The sequence below is a fragment of the Mobula hypostoma genome, chromosome 6 (assembly GCF_963921235.1).
Source record: "Mobula hypostoma chromosome 6, sMobHyp1.1, whole genome shotgun sequence".
NCBI classification, from domain to species: domain Eukaryota; kingdom Metazoa; phylum Chordata; class Chondrichthyes; order Myliobatiformes; family Myliobatidae; genus Mobula; species Mobula hypostoma.
This window is the reverse complement of record NC_086102.1, coordinates 27,215,568-27,230,738: the sequence shown is the minus strand read 5'-3', so window position 1 is coordinate 27,230,738 and position 15,171 is coordinate 27,215,568. Positions and strand designations below refer to the sequence as shown.

Below are 15,171 nucleotides of genomic sequence, written 5' to 3'. Positions count from 1 at the left end.
AAGGGCTGGTACTTCAAGGCCTTTCTCTCGTGGGTCTCTTCCCATCCCTCCTCCCACGGCACAGTCAGCTCAACCAGAATTATTTTCCTGTCTTCAGTTGACCACAGTACAACGTCCGGGCGTAGGGTTGTGTGCAGCACATCCGGGAACTGCAGCCTTCTTCCCATATTGACCTGGCCGTTAGTAGCAGATTGGGCTTCGGTTGTTTGGTTACGAAAGGCCTGGCTCCCTCTTTGATGAAGGTGATGGCCTTCCTCAAATCTGTACCAGCTGTCCTCTGCTTGTATCTCTCGCGCTCTAGAGTGTCAGCAAGAGCCAGAAGCACCTTATCATGGCACCACCTATACCGTCCATGAGTTAGAGCTGTTTTACACCCAGATAGTATATGAGCCAGTGTCCCCTTTTGACCACAGAGCTTACAGTTCCGGTCCTCTCTCATCCCCCATGTGTACAGATGTAATGGTGAAGGAAGGGTGTCATACATGGATCGCAAGAGGAAGGAAATACGGAAGGGCTCCAGTCTCCATAACTGTGCCCATGAGATCTTGCACTTAGGCAGATCCCATTTTGTCCAGGCACCCTGGGACCCTTGTTCCACTGCCTTTGAAATCCACTTCTCTTCCTCATGGATCCATGTCTCGCCTGTTCCTTATGCTTGCGTTTCCCCACTGCTGAAAGTGAACTGAGCCGAGGCCTTGCCTTCCGACGCAGGGGTTGCTGATGATATCTCACATCTTCAGAGAACACACTGCCTGCTCCACAGCTGTGTTGGCTGCCCACTTGCGCCTAGATCTGGTTGTAACGCCTGCTTGCTTTACCATGACATCATTGGAATCTCTCAAGCTTAATAATATATACTAGTTAAACAGTCAATATTGTAAATGGACCAGAAAATAAGAAACTTTACCCCATGTCTTTCAATGGAATGACTTTTGCTTTTCTTTCAGTGCTGAATTCCCTGCCCTAGTAGTAAAAGCCAGTGGTTTGGCAGCTGGGAAGGGTGTTATTGTTGCAGCTAACAAGGAAGAGGCTTGCAAAGCAGTCCAGGATATTATGCAGGTATGGTAGGCTTTACCTTTCTGTATGTGTGTCTTTCAGAGAGTGGAAGAAACAATGCTGAATACATTCTGTTTGTAGCCTTCTCTTTGCATACTTCATGCTCAACACATGGTCAGTCCCAAATGTCTGCTCCAGTTCTTATTTACTGTAAGTGAGGTGGAAACATGATCTGCAAGTGCAGTATTTAATTTTGTTTGTAATACTTTGATTGCACTTTGGAAAGTTCATTTGGAAGACCAATAGACATCGGGGCAGAATTAGGCCATTCAGCCTATCAAGTCTGCTCCACCATTCCATCATGGCTGATATATTATCTCTTAACCCATTCCCCTGCCTTCTCCCCATAACTTTTGACTCCCTTACTAATCAAGAATCTATCAAGTGTAACTCTCAGGTTCGGTTGGTGGCGTTAGTCTAGGGGAAGACCCACTCCGGCCCACCAAACTTGTAAAATCTCATTTGTGTGGTTGCAGTGTGATGTTTCCCCTGTTACAAATCAGTATCACAAAATAACAAACAGTACACCATATGCAATTAGATGATTTAGCTTTATAGTTCTTAATTTGACTGGAGGGTTAATAAAGAAAACAAAAAGAAAAGGGCCCATTTTAATGAAACAGTCTAATGCACACGATGGAGCAAACGATTTTGCCGTCCATTCGTTCTCCATTGATTTCCCCCGGGCGTTGTCAACTCCCGACCCCATTCCACATCCACTCAGTCCTGCAGTCTACGACCTCTCCGTTCTGGCATCTCCTCTCTCCATCTTCCACCGAACAAAAGCCCGCTCTCTTGCACACAAGAAAGAAAAACACTCCCCTCATTGGACGTCGCACATTCCAAAGCCCCTGTTATCGCTAGTCATAACCCAAACACTGCTGCTACAGAGAAACCATTACATTAGCAGTGAAACTTTCCCCAGGGTGTTACACAAGCTCCACTTTAAATATATTCAAATGACTTGTCTTTCACATCCACTTGTGGCAATGAATTCCACAGATTCATCACCCTCTGGCTGAAGAAATTCTTCCTCATCTCTGTTTGAGAGGGGCATCCTTCTATTCTGAGGCTGTGCCCTCTGGTCCTAGACTTGCCCACTATAGGAAACATCCTCTCCACATTCAGTCCATCTAATCCTTACAGTATTTGATTGGTTACAATAAGATTCCCCCCTCACACTTCTAAACTCCAGTGAGTACAGCCCCAGAGCCATCAAACACCCCTCATACGTTAATTTAGTTTTTTTTTGTAAAGTTGTCAATGAAATTATGTAGTTTTAAGTCAAATACTTTCTGTACTTGAGGGGAGTTGAAGAAAAATTCTTTTAACCAAAGAATTGTGAAGCTGGATACTAGAGACAGCTTGTGGAGTGAGAAGAATTCAAGGCATTACCTGGATGAACTTTTGATATTGGCTCATTGCTCCCAGAATATTTTTCTGGGGGCTGAAAAGTAGGAAAAAATCTTATTGACTGTTTTAATAGAATGGATGCAAAGCACTAAGCAGTCCCCATAGCTGTCATAAGTTTTAATTTCTTATGAATTGTAGTAAATGAACGAGATGATGCTGTTCAGTCGTATGAATGTAGTCGCTCCTGTATCGTGTGCTAGGTATTATGTTTTGTGATTGAATCCTTCAGTGGAACTGCATGTTACTTAATACAGAATCGGTGTATTTCACTGGAGTAAAGCTGAGCTGTAAAATGTGGGAGATTGACATATTGTAATTCTGTGATAATGCAGATGAACCACAAAAACGTATTCAGATAGTTTGGGAGTACCTGTTGCACCCACAGTGAAGACTATACACCGTGCTTTCAACTGATATATTTGGCAATGTGCCCAGGAAGTGTGGAGATAAGGGATTGGGACCATGACAATCTTTTTTCCTTCACCTCTTTTTTTGACAAATATTCTGGTTACAGTTCTAAACTTGTGGAAAGTGTAGCATATCAGTATTATTATATTAGCATTTTTCCACCAATGGGCTGCTCCAGTCTTGCTAGATTTAACTGACGTTTATCATCTTCGAAAGGAAAAGGCATTTGGTTCTGCTGGTGAAACTGTGGTCGTGGAAGAGCTGCTTGAGGGTGAAGAAGTGTCGGTGAGTAAAGTGTTCCTCTTTCCTCATCTGTCAAGTTTTCGAAATCGTTTTTATCTTTTTGCTGCTAAATTTAATCCAGTTGTCTGCCCAAAATGGAGCTTAACCAGTAGCACCTGCCTCACTGCTGGCTGTATTTGGTTTATGTATTTTGGAACTGGATTGATGATCATCTACTTGAGAATGTGAAAAGGTTCTTAGCTGATTAGCGATTGGTGTGAAATTACTTAAATTTGCCAGTAACATATGAGATCTGTGGCACTGATAATCTGGATCTGTTTTGCTTCCTGTGTTCAACATGTAACTACCACTTCTGAATCTGTCCTTGCAATGAGTATAAAAGTTCAAAGTAAATTTATTATCGAAGTACATTATGCCACCATATGCTTCACTGAGATACATTTTCTTTCAAACTTTCACTGTAGAACAAGGAAATACAATAGAATCAATGAAAAACTGCACACAAGCAGAGACTGACAAACAACCAAAGTGCAAAAAAGACAAATAAAATGATGTAATACAAAATTACATAATATGAACCCCTTGATATTTTTACTTTAAATACTGTATAGTTGCCTATTAGATTTATCTGAGTCTTCATAAGCAAATTATTTTCAGCATTTTTGATGAATTTCATTATTTTATTGCATTCCTATCATTAATTAACATTGGATTAGAAATCACACTGTGAAAGTTCTTGTGTCATTGGCCAGTGCACATTTTGAAAACTCAGCCCAAACATATGTTAGGATGAGAAGGAGTCCAACAAATCTGTGGTGCTAGACAGAACAAAATTATGCCAGGGACCGTGTAGACAATAATTTGCTTACCTACAGGAGATCAGTATGGAGAGGCCCAGAGCAGAGGTGCATTACTTTACTTTGAGGCCACTTGGCATGAGGTGGTTAATGCCACTTGAACCTTTATATCCTAAAGGCAACTTCCAATATTTGTATAGAATGAGCAGAAAAAAGAAACTTCAAGAAAATCGTTCCAGGTGCTTTTAATAAGAGCAGAATTAGGCCAACTAAGTTTGCTCTGCAATTCGATCGTGGCTGATTTATTTTCCATCTCAGCCACATTCTCCTATCTTCTCCCAGTAATCTTTGTGCCCTTGCTAATTGAACCTGTCAACCTCCGCTTTAAATATACCCAATGACTTGGCCTCCATTGCTGTCAGTGGCAATGAATTGCACAGATTCCCCACCCCTCTGGCTGAAGGACTTTTAGCTAACTAGCAATTACTGTGAAGTTATTTAAATTTGTCAGCAACAAATGAGATCTGTGGAGCTGATAATCTGGATCTGTTTTGCTTCCTCATCTCTGTTCTAAAGGAACTTCTATTCAGAGGCTGTGGCCTCTGGTTCTAGGCTTCCCCACTATTGGAAACATCCTCTCCACACCCTTTTAAGATGAATCTTTCAGTAGTTTCCTTTTAACTCTATTCTATTTAGAAAGTATTTTCTGCTATTTCAACCTCGTGGTCACCACAACAAAAGGAAGTGCAGTTGCTGGAACCTAGAACAAAGAATGCTGGAAGAACTGAGGGTCAAGCAGCACCTGTGGGGGCAGAAGGTGTAGGTTGACATTTTGGGTGAGGCCCTGCAACAAGACTAAGAGGGGAGATGAAAGACTGTTAAGAAACAACAGTAAGTGGGGTGGGGGTTGGGTGGTTTGCCCCTCTATAGCGATATATATGGAATACCTGGTCCACTCCGTTCGGTGCTCACCATGGGGCCACTGCACTGGTGAAACCAAGTGTAGACCAGGCGATCATGTTGTGAAGTATCTGCAGTCTGTCAGCAGCGGCCATCTTGAGCTTTTCCGACCTAACTTCCTCCTCCCACTCTGACCTATCTGTCCTCGGCCTTCTCCAGTACAATGGAAAACTGGGGAAAAGAAGCATTTCATATTTCACTGGGGAGGCTTGTCCTCTGATGTGAATATTGTATTTCCAACCCCACCCCGAGTTCTCCTCCCTCGTACACTCAATTACACAAGTAGTTTTCCTCTCCCTTCGTTCATCCCCCTTTATCCACCTGGATTTTTATCCCCTCCCCACCTGGCTTCACCTGTCACCTACCAGCCTCTCTCCACTCCCTTGCATCCTGCTATCTACTGACAATCTTTCCTGTGCTCTGTCAGTCCTGGTACAGGGTTTTGCACCTTCTGCCTTCACTGCTGCTGCTTGACCCACTAAGTTCTTCCAGGGTTCTGGTTTTGATTTCAATTTAACCTGCATACCTACATGCTTAAGTATGATAATAGATAAAACAGGTTTCACAGCTAATCCTCATAAAAGTTGCTGGTGAACGCAGCAGGCCAGGCAGCATCTCTAGGAAGAGGTACAGTCGACGTTTCGGGCCGAGACCCTTCGTCAGTACCTCTTCCTAGAGATGCTGCCTGGCCTGCTGCGTTCCCCAGCAACTTTTATGTGTGTTGCTTGAAATTCCAGCATCTGCAGATTTCCTCGTGTTCACAGTTAATCCTGACTCCTACGCTCTATAGTGCTGAGAAACATACTGAAGTATCATCGAATTTTTTCCAAAGTTTCTCTATGCATTCCTGTTGGCTGTTTTCTTTCATAATCCTATCAATTAACTTGGATTTTGTGAAGCAGTTTTTTTTTTTTGAAAATAGCTTCATTCTTAAGGTAATTCTGATGATGTTGTGCAGTGCCTTTGCTTCAGTGACGGTGTTACAATTGCCTGCATGCCGCCAAGTCAAGATCACAAGCGTTTATTAAATGGAGACCAGGGACCCAACACTGGTGGGATGGGAGCCTATTGTCCTGTTCCACAGGTAATTGTATTAGTATTTTCTTTTTAAATTGCTCTTTATTAACTTACCACAGATTTGACAATTTGATTGCCCTTCTGAAATTGTGTTTTCTGTCATGTGCTACCAGGGCTCATATCAGAACCGGAATCGGGTTTAATATCACTGGCATATATCATGAAATTTGTTAACTTTATGACAGTAGTACAATGTGATACATGAAAAATAAATATAGAAAAAATCCTGAATTATAGTAAGTATATGTGTGTCTGTTAAATAGTTAAAATAAGTAGTGCAAAAAAAACTAATAAAAGAAGTAGCGATGTGGTATTCATGGGTTCAATGTCCATTTAGAGATCGGATGGCAGAGGGGAAGGAGCTGTTCCTGAATTGCTGAGTATGTGCCTTCAGGATTCCTGATGGTAACCATGAGAAGAGGGCATGTCCTGGATGGGAGGGAGGTGGAGCGGGTGTCCTTGATGGATGCTGCCTTCCTAAGGCACCACTCGTTGAAGATGTCTTGGATACTACAGAGGCTAGTACCCATGATGGGTCTGACTAACCCTACGAGTTTCTAAAACTTACTTTGATCTTGTGCAGTTGCACCCCCCAGCCAGACGGTGATGTAGTCAGTTAAAATGCTCTCCATGGTACATTTGTAGAGGTTTTCGAATGTTTTAGTTGAGAAACCAAATCTCCTCGAACTCCTAATGAAATATAGCCGCTGTCTTGCCTTCTTTATAGCTACATCAATATGTTGCATCCAGGTTCAGTCCTCAGAGGTATTGACAGTCAGGAACTTGAAATTGCTCACTCTCTCCACTTCAGTTCCCTCTGTGTTCCCAATGACCATAAGAAATCCTTACGGTCGTTGGTGATTATTGCCTGGTTCAGGTGAAAGATTGAGAGGCCTTGGTAACACAAGTCTCTTAGACCTTCCATTTGGAGCTTCAGAAGGTTTGCCATCTGTAAGGGGTTCATTCCAGCCCTTAAACATTAATAATCCCTGACTATTGTGCTCCAATATTAATCTTCAGTGTTAAATCAAGGCTCATTACAATGATTTCGGTTCCAACTTGTTCTTTGCTGGAACTTTAAAATGAGAATGTGTTTCTCTCTGTTTTCAGTGCTTTACATCTGAGGATTGTTTTCATCAGAAACAGATCACCACCATTTTCGTACCCTGATTGCATCCTCAATGTTTAGGCCCTGTTATCAGATGACCAACCACTCTTGTTCATTGGAACTGCTTGGGGACAGCTGTAGTTCCATGGTCAGTCAGTAGCATTCAATCTCCTGGACCTTGATTATCCCCGAATTTACCTGTGGAAAGCCTCCAGACAAAATGTTCTGTGGTACCATGTGAACTTTTCACAGCAAAGATCAATTTGTAGGCCTTTGTTTATTTTCCTTTTAACCTATTGCATAAATGGGTTGGTATTTCTTCTCAATTGCTTACACAAAATATTTACTACTGTACTTTGTTTCAAAATTCACTCCTGTTCAAATGCAATTATCCAAGGATCTATCCTGTGGTGTATTAAGATCCAATACTGGAATTAACATGATTTCCTTACAGTAACTTGTAGTAATTCTTTAAGTCTTGCTCTTTACTGCTTCCACAGACAATAAATTTCATAACATATCCTCCTGATTTCCTCCTTAAATGTTCTCTTGCATTTCTTATACTTCATAAGCACCTCATTTGTTCCTACCTGCCTATACCTGCTATGCGCCTCCTTTTTCTTAACCCTAACTTCAATATCTCTCAAAAACCTAGGTTACCTAAATGGGTTTTCTTTGCGTTTTATTCTGCCAGGAACGTACAAATTCTATACTCTCAAAGTTTTACTTTTGAAGGCTTCCCATTTACCAAGTACACATTTGCTAGAAAACAAACTATCCTATTCCATACATGCAGATCCTTTCTGATACCATCAAAATCGGCCTTTCTCCAATTTGGAACCTCTACCTGAAAGTCAGACTTCTCCTCTTCCATAATTATCTTGAAACAAATGCTGTTATGGTCATTAGATGCAAAGTGTTCCCCTACACAGACTTCTGTCACCTACCCCATCTCATTTCCTTATAGAAGATCTGGTATTTCACTCTCTAGTTGGAAACTCTATGTACTGACGAAGGAAACTTTCCTGAACACATTTGGCAAACTCTTCCCCATTCAGCCCTTTTACAGCATGGGAGTCCCAGTCAATATGTGGAAAGTTAAAATCACCTACTATTGCAACCTTGTGTTTCTTGCAACAGTCTGCAATCTCTCTACAAATTTGTTGCTCTAACTTCCACAGGCTGTTGGGTGGCCTATAATATAATCTCAACAACATTATCATACCTTTCTTATTCCTCAGTTTTACCGATAAAGCCTCACTAGACAAGCTCTCCTGTCTTGAGTACTGCCATGACATTTTCCCTGATTAGTAATGCCATCATTCCTCCTTTAAGCCCTCCCACTCTATCATGACTAATGCAACAAACCCCGGAACACTGAGCTGCCAGCCTGCCCCTCCTGCAACCGAGTCTCAATAATGGCTACAATGCCATAATTCCACATGCTGATCCGTGCCCTAAGCTCATCAGCCTTTCCTTCAGTACTCCTTGCATTGAAATATACACAGCTCAGAACATTTGTCCCACCATGGTCAATCTTTTGATTCCTGACTTTGTCTGAGATCTTAGCAACGTCTCCCTCCACATCCTCTCCGCTAACTGTTCTGGCGCTCAAGCTCCCATCCCCCTGCAACTGTAGTTTAAACCCTCCCCTGCAGCAGTAGCAAACTTTTGTAATAGGACATTAGGTCCCCTCCAGTTCAGGTGCAAAATGTCCCCTTCTGAACAGGTCCCACCTTCCCCAAAAGTGAGCCCAATGATCCATGAATTTGTAGCCCTTCCTCCTACACCAACTCCTTAGTCATGTGTTACACTGTATGGCCTTCATATTTCTGGCCTCACGAGCACATGGCATGGGTAGCAGTCCTGAGATTACAACCCTGGAGGTCCTGTCCTTTAAATTAGCACCTAACTCCCTGAACTGAATTTGCAGGACCCCCTCCTACCCATGTCATTAGTACCAATGTGGACCACAGCCTCGCACCTTACCTTCCCTCTTAAGAACACTGTGGATTCGATCAGAGATGTCCTCGATCCTGACAGCCGGGAGGCAACATACCATCCGGGAATCTCATTCTCATCCACGGAGCCTCCTTTTTGCTCCCCTAACCGATGACTCTCCTGTCACAACAACGCACAATCCGATGTCTCCTTGGGGAAAGTGGCACACAAAATGAGCCGGCTGCCCATGTTGGCTTCTTCTAAGCTCTCTGTCCCTCTACGCAGTTCATTGTCTCCTTAGGAACTGTGGTGTGCAAAAATAAAATCCTCAATACTTTGAGTCTGACATAGTTTCAATGAATTATGTATTTACAGTGAGAACAGAAGACAATTTTGAGTACACAAATATCCCAATTAGTGACAGAGCATATTTGCCGATGACCATGTTTGATACTCTAAGTGACAAAATTAGTCTGGAAGTTTTCATGAACTCAGTCACAATTATGCAAAATGACTTAGCTGGTGTCTAATGCTCGGTTTCATGTAACTCAATGAACAGCTTCATTGTCTTATGTTTGACAAATTCATTCAGATGCAGATCACATTCTCTAGAGTAACCTTTGCTCTATTGACAGCTGTGTTTGTTAACAGAACTGTCCTGTTAATATAAAACTGATTACTACTTGCAATTTACATTAGAATACATTTTTTTTCCTGAAGATGGGTTCTTATTTGAATCATTGTCTGCTATGTCCACGTAAATCCATAACTTCTGAATCCTAACACTGCATACCATTGATTATATTTACACTTCTTTGACGTAATAGTTTAAAGGGACATCTTAGACTTCCAGTTTTGGGATTATTATGTATACGTGGATTATTATGCCAGGAGTTGACCTGCTTCGTGTCATTCCTCACATATTTAGATTTCTTATTTGCTTTGTTTTTGGTTATGGCTTCCTAGGTTTCAAAAAACAAGCTTCAGAATATCAGGGAAAATATTCTCCAGAAAACAATTGATGGCATGAGACGAGAAGGAATCCCTTACACTGGTGAGTGGTGCTGTTTATGGTTGGCGGGGATCGGTCAAGTTCAAGTATATTGACTGGTTACATCATGGCTTGGTATGATTTACAGTAAGATACAAGAGCAGAATTAGGCCATTTGGCCCATCAGGTCTGTTCCACCTTTTCATCTTGGCTGATCCAATTTTCCTCTGAGGCCCAATCTCCTGCCTTCTTCCCGTATCCCTTTATCCCCAGACCAATCAAGAATCTGTCATCCTCTGCCTTAAATATATATAAAGACTTGGCCTCCACAGCTGCCTGTGGCTAAAGAAATTCCTCCTCATCTCCATTCTAAGATAACACCCCTCTATTCTGAGGCTGTATCCTCTGGTCTTCGACTCTCCCACTACAGGAAACATCCTCTCCACAACCACTCTATCAAGGCCTTTCGCATTCAATAGGTTTCAATGAAGTTACTCCTCATACTTCTGAATTCTAGTGAATACAGGCCCAGAGCCATCACTCTTCATATGACAAGCTGTTCAATCCTGGAATCGTTTTTGTGAAACTCTTTTGAACCCTCTCCAGTGTCTGCACATCCTTTCTAAAATAAGGAGCCCAAAACTACTCACAATACTCCAAGAGACGCCTCACCAATGCTTTATAAAGTCTCAACATTACAATCTTGCTTTTGTATTCTAGTCCACCTGAAATGAATGCTAGCATTGCATTTGCCTTCCTCGCCACAGAATCAACCTGCAAATTACCAGTCTCTTTGCACCTCAGTTTTTTTTGTATTTTCTCTCCATTTAGAAAAAAGTCAACCCTTTCAGTTCTTTTACCAAAGTGCATGACCATACACTTCCTGACATTGTATTCCATTTGCCATATCTTTGCCCATCCTTTGAATCCATGTCCTTCTGTAGCTTCTCTACGTCCTCAGAACTATGTGACCCTCCCCCTATCTTCATATTGTGTGCAAACTTTGTAACAAAGCCATCAATTCCATCATCCAAATCACTATCGTATAATGTAAACAGAAGTGGTCCCACACAGACCCCTGTGGAACACCACTGGTCACCGCCTGCCAGCCAGAAAATGTTCCCTTTATTCCCACCTTTGCGTCCTGCCAATCAGCCACTGCTTTATCCATATTAGAATCTTTCCTGTAATACATGGGCTTGTAACTTGTAAAGCAGCCTCACATGTGGCACCTTGTCAAAGGCCTTCAGAAAATCCAAATACACATCAATCGATTCTCCTTTGTCTATCCTACTTGCTACCTCTTCAAAGAATTCCAACAGATTTATCAGGCAAGATATTCCCTTGAGGAAGCCATGCCTATTTTATCATGCACCTTCAAGTATCCTGAGATCTCATCCTTAGTAATCGACTCCAACATCTTCCCAATCACTGAGGTCAAACCAACTGGCCTGTATAGTCTCCTTTCTTCTGCCTGTCTTCCTCCTTGAAGAATGAAGTGACATTTGCAATTTTTCAGTTTTCCAGAACCATTACAGAATCTAGTGATTCCCGAGAGATCATTACTAATGTCTCCACATTCTCTTTAGTCACCTCTTTCACAACTCTGGGATGTACACCATCTGGTCCAGGTGACTTATCTACCTACAGACCTTTAATTTTCCCAAGAACCTTCTCTCTAGTAATGGTAACTTCATACACTTCATGACCACTGACACCTGGAACTTCCACCATACTGCTAGCATCTTCCACAGTGAAGACTGATGCAAAATGCTTATTCAATTCGTCCACCATTTCATTGTGCCCCATTACTACCTCCCCAACATTGTTTTACAGCAGTCCAATATCCACTCTTGTTTACCTTTTCCACTTTATGTATCTGAAACATAATGAAACACCAATATCTTGAATGGAAAATCCTACAGAAGTTAGTGGATAGGCCCAGTCCATCATGGGTAAAGGTCTCCCCACCTTTGAGCACATCTTCATGAAACACTATTGCAGGAAAGCAGCATCCATTATCAGGGACCCCCACCATTCAGGTCATGCCCTCGCCTTGCTGCTGCCATCAGAAAGGAGGTACAGGAGCCTCAGGACTCACACCACCAGGTTCAGGAAGAGTTATTTTCCCTCAATCATCAGGCTCTTGAACCAGAAGGGATAACTTCACTCAATTTCACTTATCCCAACACTGAACTGTTCCCACAACCCATGGGCTCACTTTCCAGGACTTTTCATCTCGTGTTCTCCATATTTGTTGTTTATTTACTATTATTATTTTGTTTGGTTTTTTCCCTTTGTATTTGCTGTGAATGCCCACAAGAAAATGAATCTCTGCATCGTATATGGTGATATATACTTGGAGAGTAAATTGGAACAGCAAGTGACAACACTTCTCTTTGTATCATGAGCTAATCGGACCCGAATTTATTTTGCTTCTGTGCTGAGTTACTGATCTCGTATCACCAGGTACTACTTTTGGCTGCAGCGTTCTCTGAACTAGATCAAGAAAAATCAGCCAGTACTCCTGCTACTGCTGCACGTGGTGGGTACCCCTGAAACTATTCAGGCATTAAACATAACTTACAGTAATCACGTAGAACATTACAGCACAGTACAGGCCCTTTGGGTGCTCCCTATCACAGCACTTTCTATCAAATTGAGTGTCAACTTCAGGGGATTTATTCATGTGGATCAAATAATCCCTTGGTTCCTTCACACAGCTACAAATCCTACAGTTAATAATGTATTCTGCCTTCAAAGTTCCATCTTCCGAAGTGAATCCTACTCCCTGTCAATTCGACTGGCAACTTTGAGGGATTCTGCCTTCAAATTTAACCTCCCAAAGTGAATCATTTCACTCTTTTCTAGATTGAGCTCTGTCTGTCCCATCTCCGTTCTGTTCTGCGTCCTATCAATCTCCAGTGGTAACCCTTGACAACCTTCTACACCGTTCAAAGCATCACCAACCTTCATATCATCTGCATTAAAAACTGAAAGAGGCCTGTGTGAACCAGAACCAAATCTGTTGCAATTGTCATGTGGTAGTGAACTCTTTGAACTCATTTTGAACTATAACTATGGAGAATCGATCTGTATTGTTAATTTGGTAGCAGAATGCCTCTTGGGCTTCATTTTATAAAGATTTCAATTTTCCAAAATGTTCCAACTGAGTAAATATTAACAAGCCTGCTTCCTTCAAGCAGTACTTGCACTTTCTTCATAAAAGACTTCAGTAATGAAGATTTGAGATGAAGATGTACCAATTTTATTTAACAAAGACAACTGCTGAAACTAATCACTTTTTAACCCCCTGCCTTGCTTTTCAGGAATACTTTATGCAGGGTTGATGCTGACACAAGAAGGACCGAAGGTACTGGAGTTTAATTGCCGCTTTGGTGATCCAGAATGTCAGGTATTGTTGCTGTTATATGGTGTTCTCTTTGAGGTTCACGCTTTAAAATACATTAAAATGTGGAATGTGGTCAACATATGTTTTCTCATTTGTGACCATTTTGTGTTTTAGGTCATTCTTCCTTTATTAAGTAGTGATTTATACGAGCTGATACAAGCAACATTGGATGGCAAGCTCTCTAAAGCCATGCCTTCTTGGTTGGAAGCCAACACTGCGGTGACTGTGGTTATGGCCAGTGGTGGATATCCAGGTTGCTACTCAAAAGGCCAGGAGATCACGGGTAAATCCTAACCTACAAAGTAGTACATGAAGGGTTGTGTCTCTCTCCCTTCTCCCTTTCCACCATTTCAGCTATGACGTTACAGCTTGTATGTGGTCTGAACTGGAGAGAATATTCTGTGAATAATATTGGACAAAGTCAACTGGCCGTTAGACCAATCTTTGTATGTACTTGGTACTTAAAATATACATTTGATGTTGTTGCGTTTGATCTACTGTTCAAAAGATTTGGTACTAACCGCTAAATCAGCCTGTTTCTGTTTTTAATTAATGAGACACCCAAATAATTTTCTATAAAATGTCGAGTGGGCCAAAATTTTTTTCAAGTTTCAATTGTCACTTCAACTAGTCCTAAACACGAGATTCTGTAGATGCTGGAAATCCAGAGCAACACACAAAAATTGCTGGAGGAACTCAGCAGGCCAGGCAGTATCAATGGAAATGAATAAGTAGTTGAAGTTTCATCAGTTCTGATGAAGGCTCTCAGCCCGAAACATCGACTTCAACTTGTATTTCAGGCTTTGATTGTTACCTGGGTAAAGATCCACTGATGCCTTCTAGAGTTAGCCCTTTATTTTATTATTTTAAGATCAGTCTTAATGGTGGCCGATTGATGGATAAATGTGACCAAAGAGAGAGATGGCAGCAGGAAATGGAAACATCACAGATCAGTTTCTTTTAAACACCTAGATACCTTCTGCAACATCTGTGGAATTATTGTGCATAATTGCTGTGATGAATTGAGCCACATAAGCCAAGATCACTCAGCACAATTTGCCATTCCAGGTTACTGTCTTTCATCTCTACCTAAATGAAAGAGTAGGTGAATTAACTCTTCTTGACTTCTATCCAGTCATCTGATTGGGGGTGTGCTATTTATCCCACCCATTCACATTCATCTGACTGGGACCGTACAGTGTGTCCTATCCCTGGCTCTCCATAAATCTGTGCCAAATCTATGCTGGCTTTCTCTGCACTTTGCTCCGTCATTAAACTAAAGCTTGCTGATCAACCCAGCAACACACATAAAAGTTGCTGGTGAATGCAGCAGGCCAGGCAGCATCTCTAGGAAAAGGTGCAGTCGATGTTTCAGGCCGAGACCCTTCGTCAGGACTAACTGAAGGAAGAGTGAGTAAGGGATTTGAAAGTTGGAGGGGGAGGGGGAGACCCAAAATGATAGGAGAAGACAGGAGGGGGAGGGATGGAGCCAAGAGCTGGACAGGTGATAGGCAAAAGGGATACGAGAGGATCATGGGACAGGAGGTCCGGGAAGAAAGACAAGGTGGGGGGGGGGACCCAGAAGATGGGCAAGGGGTATATTCAGAGGGACAGAGGGAGAAAAAGGAGAGTGAGAGAAAGAATGTGTGTATAAAAATAAATAACGGATGGGGTACGAGGGGGAGGTGGGGCATTAGCAGAAGATAGAGAAGTCAATGTTCATGCCATCAGGTTGGAGGCTACCCAGACGGAATACAAGGTGTTG

At 42.0% G+C, this 15,171-nt stretch overlaps 1 protein-coding gene across 1 annotated transcript in view; it reads left to right on the top strand.

The window, feature by feature from the left end:
* The window catches only part of gart (phosphoribosylglycinamide formyltransferase), a 61,318-nt gene that overhangs the window by 14,908 nt on the left and 31,239 nt on the right, over positions 1 to 15,171 (top strand). The window contains exons 5-10 of the mRNA XM_063050451.1: positions 948 to 1,059; positions 3,094 to 3,162; positions 5,836 to 5,961; positions 9,970 to 10,057; positions 13,324 to 13,409; positions 13,521 to 13,689. Coding sequence (XP_062906521.1) covers positions 948 to 1,059; positions 3,094 to 3,162; positions 5,836 to 5,961; positions 9,970 to 10,057; positions 13,324 to 13,409; positions 13,521 to 13,689 — 650 coding nt within the window. The remainder of the gene's footprint in view (positions 1 to 947; positions 1,060 to 3,093; positions 3,163 to 5,835; positions 5,962 to 9,969; positions 10,058 to 13,323; positions 13,410 to 13,520; positions 13,690 to 15,171) is intronic.